The sequence below is a fragment of the Vigna unguiculata genome, chromosome 7 (genome assembly GCF_004118075.2).
Source record: "Vigna unguiculata cultivar IT97K-499-35 chromosome 7, ASM411807v1, whole genome shotgun sequence".
Taxonomy (NCBI): domain Eukaryota; kingdom Viridiplantae; phylum Streptophyta; class Magnoliopsida; order Fabales; family Fabaceae; genus Vigna; species Vigna unguiculata.
This window is the reverse complement of record NC_040285.1, coordinates 665,754-688,119: the sequence shown is the minus strand read 5'-3', so window position 1 is coordinate 688,119 and position 22,366 is coordinate 665,754. Positions and strand designations below refer to the sequence as shown.

Genomic DNA, 22,366 nt, shown 5'->3' with positions numbered 1-22,366 from the left:
GGCGGGGTGAAACTTGTGAAATAATAAATATAAGACGGAGAAGGGATATTCTGTGTAGATGCTTAACAGAATCATTAAGAGAGGTTGCGTGGTCACGGAGCATCCGTTGATGTGGGGTCCACGGCACAGTTCTATTCGTGTGAGGCGTGTAATGAGACATCATCAGCCACATGTGTAGTAAAAGGTGGACCTTAGTTTTTAGCTTTTTCAAAGGTTGAGAATCTCTTTCCTAACCTCATAAAATTATTTCTTTTTTCTTTTTTTAATATTTTCTATAAATTATATATTATATATCCATTGACATTTGAACATGGAGTGTGATCAGAATCTGGTCATCAATTGGTCAAATACTGGATTAGTGAATTACTAATTCAATTAATATATCAATTGTTTGGATCCTAACAAATTTTAAAATTTTAAACTAATTTAGTAATTTATCTTTTCAATGCGTAGATTTAGTCCTTTTAATTAAATTTTGTTAAATTTATTTTACAATTCAAGCACATTTTATAATAGTATTTGACTTACCATTAAAGCAAAAATATGTCAAACAATATAAATAACTCAAATACAATTTTGAAAAGTGTATGAAACATCAAATAAACCTATCAAAATTTGATTAAAATGACTAAATCCATGTATTTCGAAAGATGAATGACTAAATTGGTTCAAAGTCTCAAAATAGACTAATTCTAAAATTATGGGATAAAAAACATATTTAACCCTAAAAATTAATGTTAAACTATATGTAAAAGTAAGATAATTGTTTTGGTCTAATTGATTATCTTTTCATCATTAGAAATCAAAAGTATACACCATTCTTTTAGGTTAAAATTCATTATAATTAAATTTATATTTTTATTTAATGATATTTTAGATAAATAGTTGGTAAACATATTTCATTTGTACTATAATTAAGAGAGAAATAATTATAATTTTAGTATAAAAATTTTAATTTCGTTAATTTTGTCTATAATAATTGTCCCGTGTATTTATAAAAAAATTAAAATTGTTATATTATTATTTTTATTTTAATCGATACATGTAACAATTATTAAAAAAACAAACATATGATTTAACCATTAATTAACAAAGTTCCAACAAAATTAAAAGAATTATAATTTGTATACTGTGAGACTATAATTTTTTTCTTATTACAGTAAAAATGAAATATGACTACTAAATCGATTATTTACCATAATATTTTAGTATGTTCAAAATAGTTATGACTAATGATATAATTTATAACTGAAAACAAATTGTATTGACTCTATATAAGAAGTTCAATAGAACTTCAAAATGTTTTGCAATTTTTTCTCAAGATAATGGCTATTAAATAATCTAGAGGTAATTATGTGATTACAAGTACTTTTATTAATGAGTACTCAGAATTACCTTTAGTTGTCTTTTTAACTTCTTAAAAAACATAATTATTATTCGACTTTTTTAAGCGCTAAGTACTTAATAAATTTAGGTATTTTTAATTGAGTTTCTATTCGGTGTTAAAAATATTTATTATTCTCCTTACAACAAAAAAGTCGTTATAAGACTACAAGTATAACTCTCTAAAGATAATATATGTAAAAATAAAAATTCTCTACAAGTTAAATATTTCTCAAAGTGAAGCTCTTCTAAAAAAATAACTATTTATAAATTGTTTCGTAACATGTTATTATGATCTAATACTTAGAGAAAATTTGATAAAAGCACATGAACAATATGTTGATATTTTATGTAAAGCTTTTAGTTCATTTATATGACATGTCTTTTATTTATATGCATCTTGAATAAGAACATTATGAGTGGTATGTTGATCTTTATCACATATCAAAGTTCTATCATAAGTTGGTAGCCTTGTTTATTTTATATTATCTTTAGTTCTAAGTATTCTATTCTTGAAATAACAACTATTTTAACATACAACAATAAGAACAAGTTTTGTACCTCTATGAGAATGTGTGAGTCAGTCATATGCTAAATTTATAAACACTGTAATAGATTTGAACATCATATTTGTCTTGTTAAAAAAATTTACTATGTGTCATGCTGTGTTTTTTTTTTGTATGAACTTGCATCGTATAAAATTTATGGAGATAAGACAATTTGATAATATAGTATAAAGTATAAGCATTTTAGAGCGACATTCTTGTAAATTTATCTTATGAATATTTTAGTTAGATAAAACTATATATTATTTGTTATGATCAAATTCAATAGTCATCTAGATTATATTGATCTATATAATGACTAGACTATTGTAGCACTTTTAGATAAAATTATTTCATGACTAAGGTGTCTTTAAAACTAAAACTTTGAAAAATCATTTCATGATCAAGTTGTTGCTTTAAATTGCCAAACAAGTGAATGTGACTTTTAATGCTCTTCAATAACCTTTTTGTGCTCAAACGGTAATCCAAAACACACATTTAATGTTTGAGAGCTCAAACCTATGCTTGTTTTGCATTGAAAGTCACAAATAATGTTTTGTGTTATTTTTCTTTCATTCTATTTTTCTTTCATTCGCTTCTTTTAACTAAACTTTATCCTTAACTAATTACAATGACCTTTAAATCATCAATGAGTCATTGCTTCTATTATCCATTTAATTTTATTGATTGACAATAAAAGTGCAATTATTGAAAGTCCTTTAGCCTCCATTTAATAAAGAAAAAAAATGGTATATAAAGAGAATGGTAAAGATAAATAAATAAAAAATAAAGTAAAAAAATTTTTGTTAAAGATAAATAAAAAAAGAAATATATAATATTATTAATATTTTATTTATTTAGAAAATGGACATCCAAAAAAAGAGTTACATCCATTCTCGAACTTCGTAATTGATTATAACCTATCTTTAACCAAAAATATGTTTCAATTATATAAGTGTGAATGCATTGAAGTTGTCCTAATCGTAATATTTTTGTTTATATGCATAAATCTGAGGTATATATTATTTTATAAAATACTTCATTTAATTGCTCAAAGCAAAGATTGTCGTTGTAGTATAGTGGTAAGTATTTCCGCCTGTCACGCGGACGACCCGGGTTCGATCCCCGGCAACGGCGGTTTTGTGAATTTTTATAATTTCATGATTTTTGTATTTACTAATAAAAAAGTTTATTTAATTTTTAGTATCGAAGCTTGTCGTTGTAGTATAGTGGTGAGTATTTCCGCCTGTCACGCGGATGACCCGGGTTCGATCCCCGGCAACGGCGTTTTCTGTGGATTTTATAATTTCATGTTTTTTTTTTTTTTCTTTTTTTGTATCATTGGGTTACATGGATTTCATTTTACTACATTGTATTTTATATTGCATCACACGAATACCAAACTGGTTAGCTTTTAATAACTAAAACTGAAATCTACCTGTCACAATTTTTTTTTTCTGACATCCGAAGTGAAATAGAATGTAATTTGATAAACCAATTTTCCTGAAGTTAATTCATAAGTGGTCAAAAGTAAATTAATATAATTGTATATAGTTGCTAATATGTAGTTAAGAATATTATATATGAGGTGGCTAACTTTATTTTATAAGGGGATATATTACATTACTATAAAATTATTTTTTATTACGTTTATGTATCTTTAATTATTTATACATAAAGTTAACTATAGCTCTTTGTTGGATAGAGAAATTATTTTTCTAGATGTTAGTTCATCATTATTAAAGTTGAGGCACTTTACCATCTTGTGAGCTGGATGAGTTCGATAAACTCCTAAAAATCACTATTTCCTGAGAAAGCAACTGAAAATAATTGAAGTTAGAGAGAAAATGGATGCATGTGGACATTGGACAAGAACAAACAACAAATTGACAAGAAAAACCAGACAACATTAAAGCAAATGTTTTTTTCACCACAAACACAAAGCTTAACAAAACCCTCAAATACATTGTATACACACTTCATTATCTGTCAGATTACAGAACAATGCACAATCCATCAGATGCTTATTTTCAACCAAAACAAGAATGAATGCAAATTATGTTTACACAAGAAAAAGGAAAAAGTCCCTCACAAACACTACTTCCCTATACATCTTCACACAAACAACTACTTGTAAGAAATTATGTGTTCGCTTTGATTCTCATCAGAATCCAAAATGAAATGAAAAAGAAACTATGTATCAAATCAAACCATCATGCTCCATGTATGTATGTATACATCAATCTTGTATATGTCAAATTAGAAAAATGAAATAGTTGCTGTGATGTGATGAAATTTCTTTAGGCACTTCGTGCTAGCATCTCCTGAAATTCAAGCATTGACCTCTCTTTCTGAAGCCTCATATCTTCACGAAACTTGCTGATGAATTCTTCTGCCTTTTGATCCACATGTAGTTGTGGAGACTTAGCAACCACAACTTTCCATGCATCCTCTATAGTGTTCAATCCACTACTCTCACCGTTTTGATTCGGGCTATGCTTATCAGTTAAACTTCTCTTAACAGTAGTTTCACTGTGGTGATTCTGGTTGCTACACTCATATATCAAATTTCTCTTCAAAAGGGTTTGGCTTTGGGTGTAACACTCACCAACCAAATTACCCTTTAAGATTGAATGCTCCTCTTTCTCCTTGCCTTTGCTTGTTTGCCCTTGTGCATGAACACTTCTGTTGTCGTTGGCATGCATGGACACAGAATTGGCCTTGTCAAAGAGGTCATCTATGTGTATGGCTGCACAGTGCTTGTGTTGAACATGGTAATAAGTAGTGGCACGAGGCCTTGTGGTGGTGAGTGAGTGATGAAGTTTAGAGTGTATGAGATGGCCAAGGGAGTGAAAAGCTGAGAGGAGGCGTTGAAGGGTGGTTTTGAAGGACTTGGGGATGTTGAGTTTGTGGAGTTTGTATTGGACTGTGTTGGAAAAGCTATTCCATGCCTTCTTTGCAGGTTGAAGCTTCTTACCTAGCCTCATGCGAGACATCACAAAGTGAAGGGTGTTTTTGGTTTGATCAGAGAAAGAGTACTTGGAAGAAGAAAGAATGTTTATCTAAAGGGAGGGAAAGAACTCTTAGAAATGGTTTTCAATCTCATGAAGGAACCCTTTGATGCCCCATTTTAGTTTTTAAACAATAAATTTGTTCTACAAGTTGCTACCATCTTTTTGGTGCCTCAAATTAGCACATTTCTGTCACAAGAATTACTCAACTGCCATTGCTTTGTTTTCTGCACTATTTGTCAAAAAATTGCACTTGATGGCATGAATTGAAATAACATGAAATCTTGATCTAAGGGTGTAATTATCAGTCCAAGCTCAACACTTTCGGCAGAATTGACAGCATAGAAGCAACCTTGGGTGCTAAGTATAGTGAGAAAAATGAGCAAAAGTATATTCTGTAAAGACCAATATTATAGGTTTTCCCATGTGGTGGCAGTATGCAACTTTTGAGTTGTATTGTGGGCTCCTTTTCTTTATTTCTAATGTAAAAGTCAGGTTGATCACTGATCAGAACCCCGCTCCCCATTGCAGAAAAGGAAAAAGAATGACATTTTCTTTGTTTCAGTTAGATTGCCACTGCCTTAAGTTTTGTGTAGTCATAAATCTTTTTCAAATATATTATGGTCAAATCACTTCATTTTCAAGAGTTCATAAAATCACTTTATCTACACTGAAGTCTAATCACCCTCTCTAATAATTAATGTGAGTTTCAGACTTCTTAAAATCACTTCATCTTCAGATTTCTTAAAATCAGTTTACCTGCACTCTAAGTCTAATCACTCCCACCCTCTTCAATAATTTGAGTGTTAGTTGAAATACACTAATTAGTAATCATGAACAATTTATGATAAAAATTTAGGATAAGTTGTAGTACTAACTTTTCCTCTATCTCAATCTATCAATGAAATGACCATTTTATGGACACATCTGCTTTCATTTTCCAAAGGAAGACATTGCGGATTTGAATGTCCCCTGTTGAATAGACTAGACGAATGAAAATGGACTGGCACTAAAAGTTTACACCACTCTTTCCCCATTTGTTTTGAAAGCATTGTGATTAGGCCATGTTTGGCAGCCAATTAGAGAGGATAGTGATTTTTGACTCACCACAAAACATAACACCGCCCCCTCCACTTTGCTTAGAAAGAGATAACATCAAACAGTAGAGTTTGGATATTTTTCATAATAGTATTATGGTCCTGTTTAAATTATCTTCTTCATAAGTATTTATAGACAAAAAGGATTAAAATGAACTGAACTTATTCCATAAGTTAAAATAACTTGTGTACATTTGGTTTTGGAAAAGTTGAATGAAAAATCTTCTATAAAAGTTAAGTCACAACATGAAAAACTTGACTCATTTTACATTTTTTTTTTCTTTTGTAAGTGTTTGAAGAAATTTATTTAAATAGCCTTTTCCTTTCTGTTAAAATCTGGAAACTCACTCTATTTAACATATCCATTTTAGCAGTAGTAACATCAGCCTGAAACAACTATTTCAGGATATTTAGTTTAATCGTTCACACTTGCTTCCACTGTAGAACCAAGGGCCTGCTACATCAAATTTAACAGAACAAGTATGGAATTGTTAGTATCATTCTTATTATTGTTATGTAAAGTGTGGTTGTAGCACAGTTCATCATTCGTCTATTAATTGAATCTCTAGATTTGTTAGAGGAGCTAAATTACATATGTATCAATGTACAATACCAATAACAATAGCTGTGTTTGAAGGCCAAAAGTAAAAAACTAGTACAGGGATTTATAGTGGAAGAGTTACAGGGTAAGAGTGAGATCCAAATCATATTAATCAAAAGTAAATTTTGCTACCTCTAAACCATACTACATATTCTATGCTCTATTCCATGTCATTTCCAGACTGCTGTAGATACTGACATGTTTTTTACAATAATTAGCCTAATATAGTTTTTTTACACTTGAGAGACTGATGCTACCTCATTAGGAAGAAGGTCATGCCTCACTATTCTCTTCAGCATTTGTAGAGGTAACAGATGGTCCAGTAATGGCATTTTTTGTGGGTGGTGGTGGAATGTATTTACTATACACCTTATCTTTGTTTTGGTTCCACCATTCTTCTGCTTGCTGCTCATTGAATCTTCGTTTACTGCACCACCCCTCCCCCAATAAAAAAAAAAGGAAAAGAGAAAACAGATAGATATAATATTAAAGACAGAAACAATTAAAATAAGAAAATCAATACTCTAACGGTATAATATAGTGGATTATAATGTTTCAAAGTGTTAACCTCCTGCCATCAAACTAAGTAAGGAAAAAAAAAATCAAAAACCAAATTCCATAGAAGCTTTTCATATAATAAGGGTAACATTTGCCTTCCTCATGCCAATACTGTAAAAGAAGAAAATGTCTTTCTAAATCTCTCTCTCTCTCTCTCTCTCTCTCTCTCTCTCTCTATATATATATATATATATATATATATATATATATATATATACACGAGTGTATCAATATCAAGTAGTAACAAACAAAAAAAAGAAAGTTGAGAAGCTATCAATGCTCATCACTACCTCCACAAAGAGCAAATGGATATCATATAACATGATTGGTGGTCTGAATGGAAATAGAAGATCTTAAGAGATTTCAACATCTAGTTACCGTTTTAACCAAAAATATTAATTGTTACATGCAGTAGCCACATTACGAAGCAGGATTTTTTATGAAACTGCTAAAAAGCGATCAACATATACAATGATAAACATAATGACACAGAAAATATGTGGAAATTGGTTAAATAAGCAGTAGTTCTTATACCTGAATCTAATTCGTTTGAAAACTTTGTAACCATTAGGTAGTACAACGAGGGTGACATAAACACCTGACTCAAATTGTTCAATGATTGATCTTTCTCCTTCTGTCAAATGTATGCTGGAGTCCCTTAATCTTGAAATATTTCTTGAGTTTGGTGGACTCACTAGTGTACTAGATGTAGATGAGTTGCTGGTTTCTTCAAAAGTATTTTCTCCGTCTTGGGATGGAACAACCCCAGAAGAGTTACTATCCGAGGAAGGTAAATCAGGTGCACTTTGTGGCTTAGACTTGAGGCTCAGTCGAGAGGAAGAAGCTTCCAAACGTTTTTCTTCATCAAGAAACTCTTCAGCTTGAGCATGCATGGTTCTCAAAGTCTCATTGCCAGTCTCAGATTGCAAAGTCTCAATCACTTCACTCAACTAAGTAAACGAAATGCAGAAGCAAGTTCAGCTTGATACAAACTTCTCCACAAGCAATAACGTCAAAGCAGATAAAATAAACCAAGGAGGTAAATGTATTAAACCTTTTGCATATGGTAAAATCAACTTGTGCGTCTTAACTTTTCAAAAGTTTTTGCAGCTAACTTCTTCATAAATACCTATAGGCTATAAACTTATAAGGGGTATTTTGTATGTTAGGAATCAAATACTTATCTCAATCGAAAAGCTCTCATTAGCTAGAAGCTAATCTAAACCTAAGTATGATAAAGGCGTACTTGGACAAGCTTCTCCAAGGATTTACAGGAGAAATATATGAAGAATAAAATATAATTAACTTTCAGCTTGAAGAAAGTTATTGATCCTTTAAGGTGTCTTAGAACATAATAGTTATCAATATTAAAGATGGCAGATAATATTAAATCAGTGTAACAATAATTATGTATCTGTGAAACTCAACCTGACTGCAACTAAATGATTGCTTTTTGTTGCTCAGTTTTAGGGAATGTTGACAATCATTGGAGATAGTCATCTATTTTCTAATTCTTGCTGAAAGACTTTGGAAGAACAGTAGATTGTCATGGACATCTGCCCGATCATAAGATGTCTATGCAGTCTTGGTTTTCCAAATTTATCTCTTTGAAGAGATAAAATAAATGCAAGAGATGCTAAAACTGTGTCCGGACTACAAAATGGAGTTTGTTTCATATAAACTTAATGCAATAAATACACATAAATATAGGATAGTGTTCCATTTTACACTATAGGAATTTGTATAAAACATTGTTCCAAGACTCGAGCAAGAATAATTTGAACAAACTAGAGTTAAACTGTTAAGTCAAAATATAGAATTATGATACCTTATCTGTCATGGACTTAATAAAATCCTTTGCTTCCCTAAGCTTAGAAGATTCCTCTTCAAGAACTTTGTGAAGCTCTTGAATCTTCATGTCTTGTGTGTCATTCTTCTGCCTCAAACTTTTATTCTATGCAAGAAAATAATTATACACAAATTTTATTAATTGGGACAAGTTCTGGTCAGAGAATAAAGAACATAATTAATAGATATGAAAGTGGAATGAACTATGAAATATACTTTGTTTTGCAATTTTGAGAATTCTTGACTCATATGATCATTTTTCTTCTTTAAATTATCAATAAGGCTTCTTGAAAATCCAGGGGAGGTAGAACGAGGTGGGCTTGGTGGTCTTTTTTTAGCATATGGTGACATAGGTCTAATTGGTGGAGGTGGAGGTTGAGGATGACCTGACTGAATAAGAGGCTTGAAAAAATTCTGTGCAGAACTCAGCGAAATTGGAAATGCCACATCTTTCAGTTGCAAAGATATAGGAACTTGAGCTGCTCGAATCATGGAAGAAGTCTCATCTATATTTCCATGCTTAATAGTCCTGATCTCAAGGTATTTTATGGGTTCTGTAATGGGAGGCAAGAGAATTCTGGAAGACTTCACCTCTCCCCGTTCAAATCTTTCCCTTCCATATGAGGAACTAGAAGGACGACTAATTTCTTTACTTAAGTTTGAAGCAGTATCACCACCACCACCACCACCACCTTTTAGCTTAGCATAACAACCATCACACACACGATGTGGTTTGCTAGGTGTCGGAGCCAATGCTGCTTTAGAAGCCTTTTTTGAACTACAAGGATGGCAAAACACCAATCCACAATTATAGCAATTATGCCTTTTTCGGGTAAAACCAAATGGTTGTCGACAATCAGAGCAAACAGATTGATCAACTCCAGAAAGCCATTTATGTAAGCATATACAGCATGTAAAGGTAGAACCACATGAGATACTCCTAACATGCCTATCTTTCAAGGCTTCTACCAAGGTTGGAGTTTTCTGGTCATCTGTGTCTCCATGTCCTAGTCTTCCATTGGCACCTCTACCCCAAGTATATAGTTCACTTCTTGAAGTCAATACAGCAACATGATTTGCTCCGCATGCTATTTCCTCCACGAACTCACCTACCAACTTATCTCGCACTAGAATTGGGACTTTTCCATCAGAATTTGGATTTCCTAGTTGACCATATGATGTGCCTCCCATTGTAAAAACATGACCAGATACAGTGAGTGCAACTGTCATAGTGTACCCACATGCAATCTGGTTAAAGCTATAATCAGCAAGGGCAGCTACACAAGTTGGTTGAAGGTAACTATCCTTGTTAACATGACCCAAACGATACTGGTCACCATCACCCCATGTGAAGATCTTCTTGGATGAAGGGTTTGAACCAGAAGGGTCCATAATCTCTATAATAGCTGCTGAATGCCAAATTCCACATGCAACTTTAATAGCCTTGTGTCCACTCAATAATTGTACCTGCTTTGGATATGATACACACTCTCGATCTCCATGGCCTAATACACCAAATCTTCCATCACCAAAGGTAAACAATTTCCCAAGGGTGGTTGCTAATGCTGAATGCCATGCGCCACATGCTACGGATACAACCTGATGTCCCTCTAAAGTGCCACTCACCCTCTTTGGTATACAGTAGTTAACATCACTGCCATGACCAAGAAGTCCTGAACTATTTGTAGCATCACCCCAGGTGAACAAGTCACCAGATACAGACACGGCACATGAATGGTATTCACCACATGCAACAAAAGACACGTTGGTAATTGCTAGGGAATCTACAAGATGAGGTCGACCAAAATCTTTTTCAAAGCCATGGCCAAGTCTTCCACCAGAGTCCTCTCCCCATGTAAAAACCTCACCTTGCCTTGTAACTAAAGCAATGTGACGTACACCGGGCCCAATCTGATTGACATCAAGAACAACATTAGATTCTAATGCCTTAGGAGTCAACACATCAATCTTACTAGAAGCTTGAGTCCCCAATCCATCAGATGAATTTCCATCTCCCCAAACCTCTCCCCATATGAAAACATCACCAAGGGATTCTATGTCATCTAGTCCTGATCCTACACTACTTGAGTGGCTAATACTTGATATGCTAATACGAGAACCATCTCCGACACTTGTCCTCTGTAGCATATTTGTATCCGATCTGGACCAAGACGAAGTAGAGTCATGAGATACCGATTCGAAAGAAAACCTGCTACGGCCAATGCTTGATGCGAACTCTAGTGTTCCAGCAACTAAGTCAACACTATCCTGCAAGAGAGAGTCAAAAGAATTAATTTACCTAAATGCTCTAAAAACATAGATGTTAGAAATAATACACACACATATATATACATGTGTGTGTGTGCACCCGTGCAAAACAACTTGTGCTTTAACAAGAATTCTCATGGTTTCCATGACCAAGTAGTTAAAAATAGGAAGTAGCAACTGTGTAATATATAAACTAAGATAAGTTGAAAATAAACTGTCATTTAAACAATTTTTTTTAACTCACATTGGTTAAATCACTTATTCCACGCTTAATACGGTCTCCAGTGGAAATTAATGCTTTAAGGCATGAAAACCATATCTCTACCTCTGCTTGGTCCTTGCAGATCTAACGATATGAAAAGGGGAAGCAACAGATTCAAAATTTATACGAAATTGACAAATTTAAATTTAAAATTACTGTGTTTTCAAACCAGATCAAGTGATCTTTCCCCCTTCTTGTAAATCAGTGAAAATGACAGATAATCCTTTTCAGGACGCAAGTATCTTCTAAAGACGGCCTGCAGTTAAAAGGAAACCCATGATATCTTTATCAGAGTGCTAACATAACCATGAATCTAGGCTCCAAAGACAAACATATAACTCACAGTTCTCTGTCCTGGGATGATGTGTGAAACAGAAGCTAATTTTAGATTCTTTTCCTTTCCATGAGAAATCCAAATCAGCTTTGTTTCATCCTGATAATGCCACAGAATATGAAATCATTCTTGAAGAGATATGAAATTCAATATACAAATAATAAGCATGTACCATTGTTTGGACAGTATACTGAATTTTCTTCAGCACACACACTCACCGATGAGAGTCTGAACGAACAAAATTTCGGCTTCCCTTTTCGACTATACTTTACTAACTGAGTACCCTTTTTTAATGTAATGAACGCCTTCATAAAGAAACAAGAAAAAAAATAAATTAAGTGGAGCATCGAAGCAACATAATCTCTAGAGAATCATATCACAGTGATAATTTCTATTCCAGAAAAAAAAAAAAAAAAGATTCCTTAGTATTTTCCTCGTTTAGATAAAGTGATTTTGAAATGAACAAACTGGCAAGCTTTGAAGGCATGTCTTATCTCCAACTACACTCCTTCTATCCAGGGAAACCCATATAAATTTTAACTAGAGTTCTATAATCAATACACCATAACAAAAGATTCCTCAATATTTCGATTTTTCTTTTCATGATAACAACTTCACAAATGAATACTCACTTGAAACAAACAAGCATATCCATGCCTAATGTGAGAAATTAAAATAAAATAAAAGTTCTAATATTTTTCTGTTACAAACCAAAGCAAACATTCTTTTAAATATTTTTCAGATAAAAGCTTTTGGTGGTGAAACTAACTTGCTCGACACGCTCAGAACTTCCAAAGATAGAAAGATCTGCCATTCCATCTGAGAGAAATTGTAAGGAAACCACAGAAGAGGACAAAGCTCAAGCGTCATGCTTTCTACTTAGGCCTCTCATCAAAGTCTCCGAAAACCTCAAGATGAAAATTTTCCCCCAGAATTTGGACAATGTTAAGGAAAATGAAGAATAAAAACCCCAGACTCATATATGGCAGTGGTGGCTGTGCATGACATGTGCTATAGAATCGGAATCAGAAAATGACCCAGATGACGATTAATCATGGCACTGCCAAAGAGATTGAAAATGTACTATAGAATCAGAATCAGAGAATGACCCAGATGACGATCAATCATGTCCCTCCCAAAAAGATTGAAAATTTTCAAAGAGGGTGTGAAAGTTGCATCAACATGTGTGTGATCAGTTTCTGAGCAAGATTGGATTGAGCAATTGAGAGAGAGATGCGAAAGTTACGTAAAAGGAAAGGGAATGAGATATTGGCGCCCTTCTGAAACTGCTTCCACGTTCCCCGACTAATGACATGTTTGGTTTTCAGTTCAAAATTTACTTTTAAAACTGAAAAAAAAGAAGAAGCTATTTTTGGGCTAATAGCGTTTATATAATTTTATTTTAATAGTTAAACCATTTGTTCTTAATAAAATAACCTGAGTAATATTTGACTTTATTCATTTTTAAATTCTATTTTCTTTGAGACAAAATATTATATTGAAGTAGTAAATTTAAAAAAAGAAATAAATTAAAATAACTTTTTTAATTTTTGTAAATAAATAAATTAAATTTAACTTTGTAGTTTTTAAGTTTTTTTTTTTTTTGAGGACAAGAATTTATGGATATATTATTTATGTATTATTTATTATATATTGTTTGAATGTATATGGGAATGTAATTTATTTCTTAAAAGTGTGATTTTAATATATTTGACTTAATCATATTTTAATTCTCCAATAACCTCTAGCAGTAGAGATCAAGAAAATAGTAGATAGTTCAATGTTCAATTGTTTTATTATTTAAAACCTTATACTATAAATAAAAGTTTTATTAATAGAGTTTCATTTTATAAAAAATATTATTTCTTTAAAATTCTTTTATAAAAAAAATTCTTTGTTTTCTCTTCAAATAATTGATCTTATTCTTGTAAATAGTTTTACACATCCAATCGATCAAAATTTAAATTTAATTTTTGCATGGTGTACTGTTTTGAGTTGTTAGTGATTTTTTGGTCCATACATGTTATTCAAAATGGCTCAAGGTGAAACTCTCTATGATTGTGATTATGAGGATGTGTTTGATCTTTGAAAGAGTTTTCTTTTTTTAGTTATAACATCCTCTAAGAACTAGAGTTGTTAGAGTAATCTTTGAGCCAGAATTTTTTATCTCGGGTAATGGAAGCTACTTTAAATTTAAATATTAATCCTATATGACGAGATTGAATTGAGAAATGGTGAAGTTTGATGTTTCTTTTGTGTGAAATTTGATTTAAGTTGTATTGGTTCTTGGTATGAATTTTGGGCTAGTTTTGCACCGATAATGATACTGATTAGTTGCATGATATGGCTATATTTGTCTTAGACATTGAGTGAAATGCCTAAATAGTTTTAATCATGACAAAAAGAATAGAGAGGAGAGGAATGGGGGAACAGGTTGAATCAATGGTAGTGATTTGGCAATCAAATGTGAACTTGAGGGTATAATGATCAAAAAATTGCAGGATCTTTGTATCTCTTGAAGATGTCTTCAATATCTGCCATGACTGCTTCTGGTAAGGGTCTCTCAGTTGTTGTAAAAGCATCAATGTCCTCTTTTAGCTGCTCCACAGAGGTTGCACCAATAATTGAACTAGTCATGAATGGACGATCTCTTGCAAATCCAAGTGCAAGCTGAACAGGAGTTAGACCATGCTTTTTCGCCAACTCAAGATACTTTATAGTAGCTTCCTGAAATCCAGCAAAAAAAATAAAAATAGGGAGGTTCTTCAGTATCGTCACCATATTTTAGAACATAGTCTAAAACTATATGTATAAATTTTCCTGCAAACAATTATAGAAGAAAATGAAAAGATTATATGAATTATATTTCTCATATAAGATCAAATAAATGTATGAACTTAACTTCTACAACAGTTCTCTTATTTGGCTTTTCCAAAACTTACATGCATCAATTGATTTTAACTCCTCGGTTCAATTTAGTTCCAAATAAGATCATGTTAGGTATCATTATGAACTTTGATATCTCAGCAATTCTGACATATTCAATTTAGTTCGTTTTCTCTTCTTTTCTACTTTTACATGTATTTGCAGAGAAGTTTACACAAACAGAACTAAACTCCAAATATAAGAACTAGATGGTGTACCCTTGCCACTGATTTGTTATATCTTTCCATGTAACCGGGAAAGAGGTTCAACCTTCCTCTTTTTGAAGCTTCAGAGTTTATATCTATATATTTTCCTGTGAGTGATCCACCTCCAAGTGGGGAATAGGATAGTAAGCCAATATTGCAATTCTTTGGGTGACAAACTTCCACAAGATCAACTGCAAAAAATTAGAGGAACAAAGAATTTAAAGAAGCTTACAAAAATGGAAAAGTACAATTTCCCCGTTCAACATAGAATCATATATGCACTTTGATCCTTAAATCATGTGACCATTTTTTATTGCAAAGATTCAAGTTATCCCTTTTTCATCTTAGAAAGATAAGGTTTGCATCCATCTATATATTATTATTTGTCATATCTCTAATCAATATTGGATCTCCAACACTTCTTACTTATTTCAGTTTAGGTAAAAGTTCATTTGATTTTGCTTCTTTTTTTCTTCTAGATGTTTTTGCTGAGAAAGCTATCCATGATGAATGTCACAATCTCACCTTCAAAACGACATCTCACAAGCAAGCTATAGCTGTTTTGGATACTGACAATCTTTGGAAGGCCTTCAACTTTAGCTGCATGGACAAACTCCATCACTCCATAAGAAGTCTCATTTGAAACACCTATGTAGCGTACCTGTGATGCACACACAGAAATCTCAAGAAACTGAATCCCAATCTCATGCACTAGAGAAGAAACATGACATTGTGATCAGAATATTAGAATTTCATGTTACGATTGGCACAAATTTCTTGGAAAAGTAAGCAGATGAGACAGTGAATCCTAGCTTGATTGGACAAGAAGGTTATAGGTTCATGCTTCCAACCAAGAGACATACAATTGTCTGTTTCTATTTACAGGCTTGTAATAGGATGAGACATTGGCCACATAACATAGCAAAACAACCAAACTTTTGAGAGTCAAACTATTCATTCTACCATTTCTCAACTTCATTTTCTCCGCAAAAAGTAACACTAAAATTAAGCAAAGAAAGTTACAACTTACAAGCAAATATCAATAATTTCAGTTGGAATAAAGTGAATTAATAGACATCAGTCACCTTTCCTTCATTGATAAGTTCTTGGAAGGCTTGCAACTGCTCAACAAATGGCACACTGGGTCTCCATTTTGAAGGATCATAAGTAAATTCACCAAATAGTGCAACATATCGATCTGGCCTATAATGAAGCAGTGCACCGTATATTCAAAAATCAATAGTTCAAAAACTTTTACCTTTCAGTTTCAAGAAGATGCAAATAGGAGAACACTTGCAACTTGTTTGTTGATATGATGATATATCACATAAATGCACAACGAAAACTATAAACAAGTTTCCCACGGATTTACACAAGTTCAAATTACATACACAACTAATAATGTAACAAAAAAAGATAAGTGAGACACAGATGTTTGCGTTGTGTAAACTCACCAGTGAATTTGCAGCAAATCAATATAGTCAGTGCCGAGGCGCTTAAGGCTTTTTTCCACACTTTCTCTGATATTTTCAGCATCAACTCGCAAAACATTTGCATTCTCACGCACGTAACTCGACCTTTCAGAATAACCACATACTTTTGTAGCCACAATAATCTATTCACAGAGATGTTACACAAATGGTTTCAAATTCTTGAGAGTGGACTCAGCAAAAACCATCCAAAACGGTTGAAAACCAATTCTCAGGATCAGTTCATCATCATATATAGCAAAACTATGATATACTAATAAGATAAGTGTATCAGATACTATGCTAATAACTAGATAGGATAGGTACAATGACAGATATGGATTTAAAAATATATAAAATTTCTTGAAACATAATAGATGTATAATTGCAATTACACGGATCTAAATTAAAATCACATTTGCTACACATTATTGTTAAAATAAAAGACTATAAACTATTGTGAGTCATCAGATTATTAGCACTTCATCAATAGACAATGTATTTTAGAGTATAATGAGCATTCAATACCTTATCACGAGGTTGAGACTTGAGCCAACTACCAATATAGAGATCAGTTCTTCCTTGTGTCTCTTTCTTCATTGGAATTGGGTACTGCAATCAAGAGACATAGAATTGTCTGTTTTTATTTACAGGCTTGGACAATCTTATTTTACATACTAATTTGTAGAGTTGAGTGGGTTGAAAGGGCAAATTCTAAGAAAAATGATCTCTAAAATCCATCAATTAAACGAAAACTCATTTGGGAAATTTGGTTTTCCTAAATTTCTAACCTTTCCTCTCTTAAACAATACAGCAATCATATCTTCTACAGTAATTGGTTTCTTTAACACTGTCATAAATCATTTCACAAGGGGGAAATAAATAACAAAAATAAAATAAAAAATTGAAACACTTCAGCTACATCTAAACACACACGGCAAATGCAGATGAAGATGAAGAACAATCTTACAGCCTCAGCAGTATCGAGAGCGTTAATGCCACGGTCAAACGCGTAATTAAGAATGTCGTGAGCCTCTTTCTCCGTGTTCTGCTCCCCAAAGGTCATCTGAAATCGACAACGTGGTACCAACCAAAATGAAAACGAAGGAAGGAATAACAATAACAATAACAATAACAATGTCGTTCCTTTTATTTTGTTTGAATGTAGGAGAAAAAGATGACATACAGTGCCAAGAGTGATTTCGCTGATGTTGAGGTCGGAGTCTCCTACGTTCCTGTACTGCAACGGCTGGTTGTTGAGGGCACAGAACAGAGGCCAAACACTTGCACTGCTCTTCTTCTTAGTGTTTCTTGGAAGGGTGAAAGAGCGAATAAAGGGCAATGGTGATTTGAGAGGGTGAGAAAGATAATGGTTTTGACATGAAGAATAAGAAGAAGAAAAAGAAGCATTGAAGGAACACATAGAAGCCATGTTGGAGGTTATCCTTTGCACAGACTCTACTCACTCTACAAGACTCTACAAGTGAAGCAGAGACAACATAAATCATACACAAAGATATTTTCATGTCTAAAGAAGTTGGTGGGCTCCACAGTGCCTAATATATATATATATATATATATATATATATATATATATATATATATATATATATATTCGGTTTAAATATGTTTTTATTTTTTAATTTTTAATGAAATTTGGTATTAGTTTTTTTTATTAAATTTTGGTCTAATTTAATTTCTTAATTTAAAAGATAAAAATACGTAAATTTAGTTATTTGAATCAAATTTTGGTAAGTTTATTAGACATCTCAAAACTCGTTTTAGCATCAAAGTAAAAATGTGTCAAATGATAAACAACTTAAATACTATCATAAAACGTGTTAAAAATAAACTTAACAAAATTTAATTAAAATGACTAAATTTATAAATTTATAAAGTTGAGGACTAAGATATTATCATAAAATACATTTAAAATGTTAAATAAACTTAACAAAATTTAATTAAAATAATTAAATTTATGAATTTGTAAAAATAAAAACTAAATTTGATTAAAGTTTTAAAAATGACTAATTTTAATTTTTACTGTGACTAAAATCATATTTATCTTTCTTTTCTTTTCTCAACTTCTTTCTCAATATGTATTTATCTATGGAGTTTTTTTATTTTATAATTGATAAAATTAAACATATATTCTACAAATATTTCACTCTAGTTTTCTCTTTAATACTTTTAAATTACTTTTCATCATCAACTTTTTCAGTATTATTAGTTAGTTTTTATTATCATAAAAGAATTAAGCAGAGATTATGTGTTTTCGATGAATGAGCATTTTTAATATCATTTTGGTTTATTTGAAATATCCATATTATAGTTTGGTTTCTATTTGTTTTTTCTTTGTGCCTTTTTATGTGTCCAAAACAAAAATATAGTATTTTGACATGTGTTCTTAATGTCTTGTTGGTAAATGATAACGTCACAGGTGAATATGTTAAGTCAACAAGATATATAAGGTTAGGTGAAGTAATTGTATTATTAGATATTTTGTTTGTAATATCTAAACTTCAACTTAAAATTAGAATTAATGTGTTTTGATCTTCAAATTTTGTTAAATTAAAATAAATAAATAAATATAGTTATATTTAAGATGATATTATTCTTTCATTTTTTAAGTATATTCGTTTTTTTAACATTATGAGTATATTTCTTTCGAGAGAAAATGATGTCAAGATCATTCTTTCATTAATTTTACAATTTAAAACTATAATTTGTGTACATTATTATTGAATTGATTGACCTCAAATAATATATTGTTGCAATATCTCATTAAAAGTTCTTATTCACATTGTTGATCAGTAAAAACATCTTTTTAATGGTTATAGTTTCTTCCCTCTTTGTTGGATCTTCATTTTTATTTATTTCTCATTTAATATTTTCTTCTATATTTATTTTTTTCTTTCCTAACTCCTTTTCTGTATTTTTTTTTTCAGGACACCTTTTCTTCTATTTTTTTTTCTCTCAACTCATCTTCCACTCCTTTTTCTCTTTCAACTCATAACAATATGACCACAATTAGTCCTAAATTTATGGACGTGTCTAAAACTACAAATTCTAAAAAAAAAAACTACAATTTTATAAATTTTGAAATAGAATTAAATGAAGATTATACGATTGAGCATTTAAAACTGATTGTCATATATTCTGGTAACAAAAAAAAATCAATCAAATATTAAAAGTAAAGACAAATAATTAAATATATATTTAAAATAATTTAATTTAATAAATTGAGATTTACGTTTTTTTTTCAAATGTAATACATTATAAAAAAAAATCTTAAAATTGTGATTAGATAAAAAAATCTATATCTTAAAAATCTATATTAACTTAATAAACTCCAAGTTATATTCATCTTCAATCATAATTTCCTCGTATAAATGAATTAATAAACAAGATTCATCTTTAAAATAACTCAAAGATAATATATATATATATATATATATATATATATATATATATTTATATTGGCAGATTATTAATGTGGCAGGGGGCCATGGCCACCCCAAAAATTTTGATTTTTTTTTATAATAGGTATTTTGGTTTTTTTATTATAGATATTAGATATTTTGATTTTATTTTGATATAAATATTAAATTAAATATTTTATTTCTTTTATAAACATAATCATTAATACTAATAAATAATAAAATATAAAATCAAATATAATAAAAATAAAATTAAAAAGATTTATCAAGATATTTTTTATTATTTATTTTCATTATAAGTTGTATTTTTCATAAATTGTTCTCGTATTTCATTCTCATTTGTTTTTTTTTTTTGTTTCTGAAAATAAAAAGATCTATTATTTTTTTTCTTATTTCTCTTTCATTATCTTCCATCCTCGTCACTTGATAGTAAAATATTAGTTCAATAATTTATTTAATGAGCCTTTTTATATGTTTATGTCTTGAGTTTCTTACAAATTGTTCTCATCTTCCATTCTTACCTATTTTAACTCTTTTTATCTCTACAGTTACAATGGAAAGATCATTTACTGCAATGAAAATTATCAAAATAAGATTGCGGAATAAAATGGAAGATGAATTTTTTGCCGACAATATGATTATTTACATTGAAAAATAAATAGTTGAAAATTTTAGTTATGATTCAATTATTGATGAGTTTAGAGATCTGAAGGAACGAAAGACAATCTTTTAGATATTTGTGATTTATTTTTTAGTTATCGTTATACTAAGTTATGTATTCATTTTTATTGTGTTAGTGACAATAATGAGATGTATTTTTGGGTGTATTATTTTGGCTTCTCCAACAATGTTGGTCAAGATCCGTCAAAATATATATATATATATATATATATATATATATATATGTGTGTGTGTTATACAACAAAAAGTAGTCACTAGTTAACAAAAATTAAATTATCCAAAATTTAAAGGTAAAAGGTCAAAATATTTATGTAAATACCAAGAATAAAAAAATAAATATAGAAATCAATAAATTACTAAAAATATAATCTATAGTTATTCTTGTGTGATTTTTCTTTTTAAATTTCTTGTGCGATTAATATACCACCATACTTTATCCTTTACATCAATAGTTCAGTTGTCTAACTTTATAGCACATGATTAATGTATGCATTATGATTTCAACGTGATAATGTTTACATGGAAAAAAATGAGCTTTGTTAATTAATTTATTCTTATATACTATGGCATAGTGCATGTCAAGTCGTTCCATAACATCACCATTTGGTGTGTTTTTACACATCATTTATTGGGAGCCATCAATTGATCATTATTGAAACCCAGAATTGTTTGCATTATTTTCAATTTAATTTATTTATCAAAATATAAGTAATAATATATTACTATAGAATAGGATATATAGGAAACCAAATACCTAATTTAATGAAATATAACACTAATATATTTAATGACATTATTGATAGATCAATAAATTAAGAATTTATGAGAAAATATTTTGTATACTATATTATTGACAAATTTTCACAATAAATTTATAAATACCTCTTTAATAGATTTAATAATTTTTTACTTAATTAAGATACATACACAGCATAAATTTATATATTTTTACATATTTTTTATTTATTTTTATTTTAGTTAAATATCTTGTTTGATTTTTATTATTAACAAATAGTTTGATTATTACTTTCATATTTTTGTTTTTAATTTAATGATCAAGATACCATTTTTTAATTTATTGATCAATCCATTCATTTTTGTTAAAATAAGTTTGAACAACAACTTTAAAGAGATTAAAAAAAATAATTAATTAGTTAAAAATTTAAAGATGAAAATGATAATATACTATCTCATTGACAATAAAATCAAATAGAAAGATATTTAAAAAATAAATAAATAAAATGTATTTAATAAAACAAAATATTTAATAAAAATACCTAAAGAAGTTATAAGCTATTTAAAATTTAATTAAATTTGATTTTTGATACGTTTATTGTGATAAAAGCAATTTGTAAGTTTATTTTTTAAAATATACTTAGTAAGAAACTCTAACCTAATAAATAAAATAAAATGTAAAGATTTTGCAGTCACTTCAAAATAATGAAGTGGTGGTGCTGTGACAAATGAGGCTGTAACCATGTCTACCTACAATCAGTCAAATCTATATCCAAAATGTTTAGCTTGTTGATGGAGAAAATTAATGCTCACTACCAAAACCCAACATCATGGATCAATCAAATTCTCCAACTTTGGTCGGATTACAGACATCACTGTAATCTATATACAAGTATTTCACACTCCTTCATCTTTTCAAAATTAGGTTTTAAATTTAGGTAAAATAGGATATAAAGAATGTAAATAATTCTGATTATATTTTGATTTTGTTACTTTCATTTTT

At 30.3% G+C, this 22,366-nt stretch overlaps 3 protein-coding genes and 2 non-coding genes across 5 annotated transcripts; 2 read left to right on the top strand and 3 right to left on the bottom strand.

Annotated features, from left to right (window-relative positions):
• Positions 1–2,993: 2,993 nt before the first annotated feature.
• TRNAD-GUC lies at positions 2,994–3,065 on the top strand. The gene has a single exon. It is a non-coding gene; the product is annotated as a tRNA-Asp (tRNA).
• A 78-nt stretch (positions 3,066–3,143) lies between these two features.
• TRNAD-GUC lies at positions 3,144–3,215 on the top strand. The gene has a single exon. It is a non-coding gene; the product is annotated as a tRNA-Asp (tRNA).
• Positions 3,216–3,837: 622 nt separating this feature from the next.
• On the bottom strand, positions 3,838–5,051 carry LOC114192194. The gene has a single exon (XM_028081829.1). It carries the CDS (start codon positions 4,922–4,924, stop codon positions 4,229–4,231), a length of 696 nt encoding a protein of 231 aa, XP_027937630.1. The 5' UTR covers positions 4,925–5,051; the 3' UTR covers positions 3,838–4,228.
• Positions 5,052–6,553: 1,502 nt separating this feature from the next.
• Positions 6,554–13,212, bottom strand: LOC114192193 (PH, RCC1 and FYVE domains-containing protein 1-like). Its single transcript, XM_028081828.1, has 9 exons — positions 12,677–13,212; positions 12,126–12,212; positions 11,917–12,006; positions 11,743–11,829; positions 11,556–11,657; positions 9,260–11,311; positions 9,024–9,149; positions 7,730–8,145; positions 6,554–7,064 (listed from the first exon to the last, which is right to left on the bottom strand). Exons 1-9 carry the CDS (start codon positions 12,719–12,721, stop codon positions 6,911–6,913), a joined length of 3,159 nt encoding a protein of 1,052 aa, XP_027937629.1. The 5' UTR covers positions 12,722–13,212; the 3' UTR covers positions 6,554–6,910.
• A 1,025-nt stretch (positions 13,213–14,237) lies between these two features.
• Positions 14,238–18,007, bottom strand: LOC114190537 (protein tas-like). The gene is made up of 8 exons (XM_028079463.1): positions 17,694–18,007; positions 17,478–17,573; positions 17,036–17,119; positions 16,493–16,653; positions 16,124–16,241; positions 15,564–15,699; positions 15,051–15,229; positions 14,238–14,634 (listed from the first exon to the last, which is right to left on the bottom strand). Exons 1-8 carry the CDS (start codon positions 17,937–17,939, stop codon positions 14,395–14,397), a joined length of 1,260 nt encoding a protein of 419 aa, XP_027935264.1. The 5' UTR covers positions 17,940–18,007; the 3' UTR covers positions 14,238–14,394.
• Positions 18,008–22,366: the final 4,359 nt, after the last annotated feature.

What these genes read in the sequence shown, in the direction of transcription:
- LOC114190537 (XM_028079463.1), bottom strand. Translation starts at nt 17,939, where the DNA reads ATGGCTTCTATGTGTTCCTTCAATGCTTCTTTTTCTTCTTCTTATTCT. An exon ending in GCGAAATCACTCTTGGCACT is followed by an intron (nt 17,574 to 17,693) that starts GTATGTCATCTT and finishes TGTCGATTTCAG; the next exon opens with ATGACCTTTGGGGAGCAGAA. An exon ending in GATTTGCTGCAAATTCACTG is followed by an intron (nt 16,242 to 16,492) that starts GTGAGTTTACAC and finishes GCTTCATTATAG; the next exon opens with GCCAGATCGATATGTTGCAC.
- LOC114192194 (XM_028081829.1), bottom strand. Translation starts at nt 4,924, where the DNA reads ATGTCTCGCATGAGGCTAGGTAAGAAGCTTCAACCTGCAAAGAAGGCA.
- LOC114192193 (XM_028081828.1), bottom strand. Translation starts at nt 12,721, where the DNA reads ATGGCAGATCTTTCTATCTTTGGAAGTTCTGAGCGTGTCGAGCAA. An exon ending in GAATAAGTGATTTAACCAAT is followed by an intron (nt 11,312 to 11,555) that starts GTGAGTTAAAAA and finishes TCTCTCTTGCAG; the next exon opens with GATAGTGTTGACTTAGTTGC. An exon ending in TCTCAAAATTGCAAAACAAA is followed by an intron (nt 9,150 to 9,259) that starts GTATATTTCATA and finishes TTTCTTGCATAG; the next exon opens with AATAAAAGTTTGAGGCAGAA.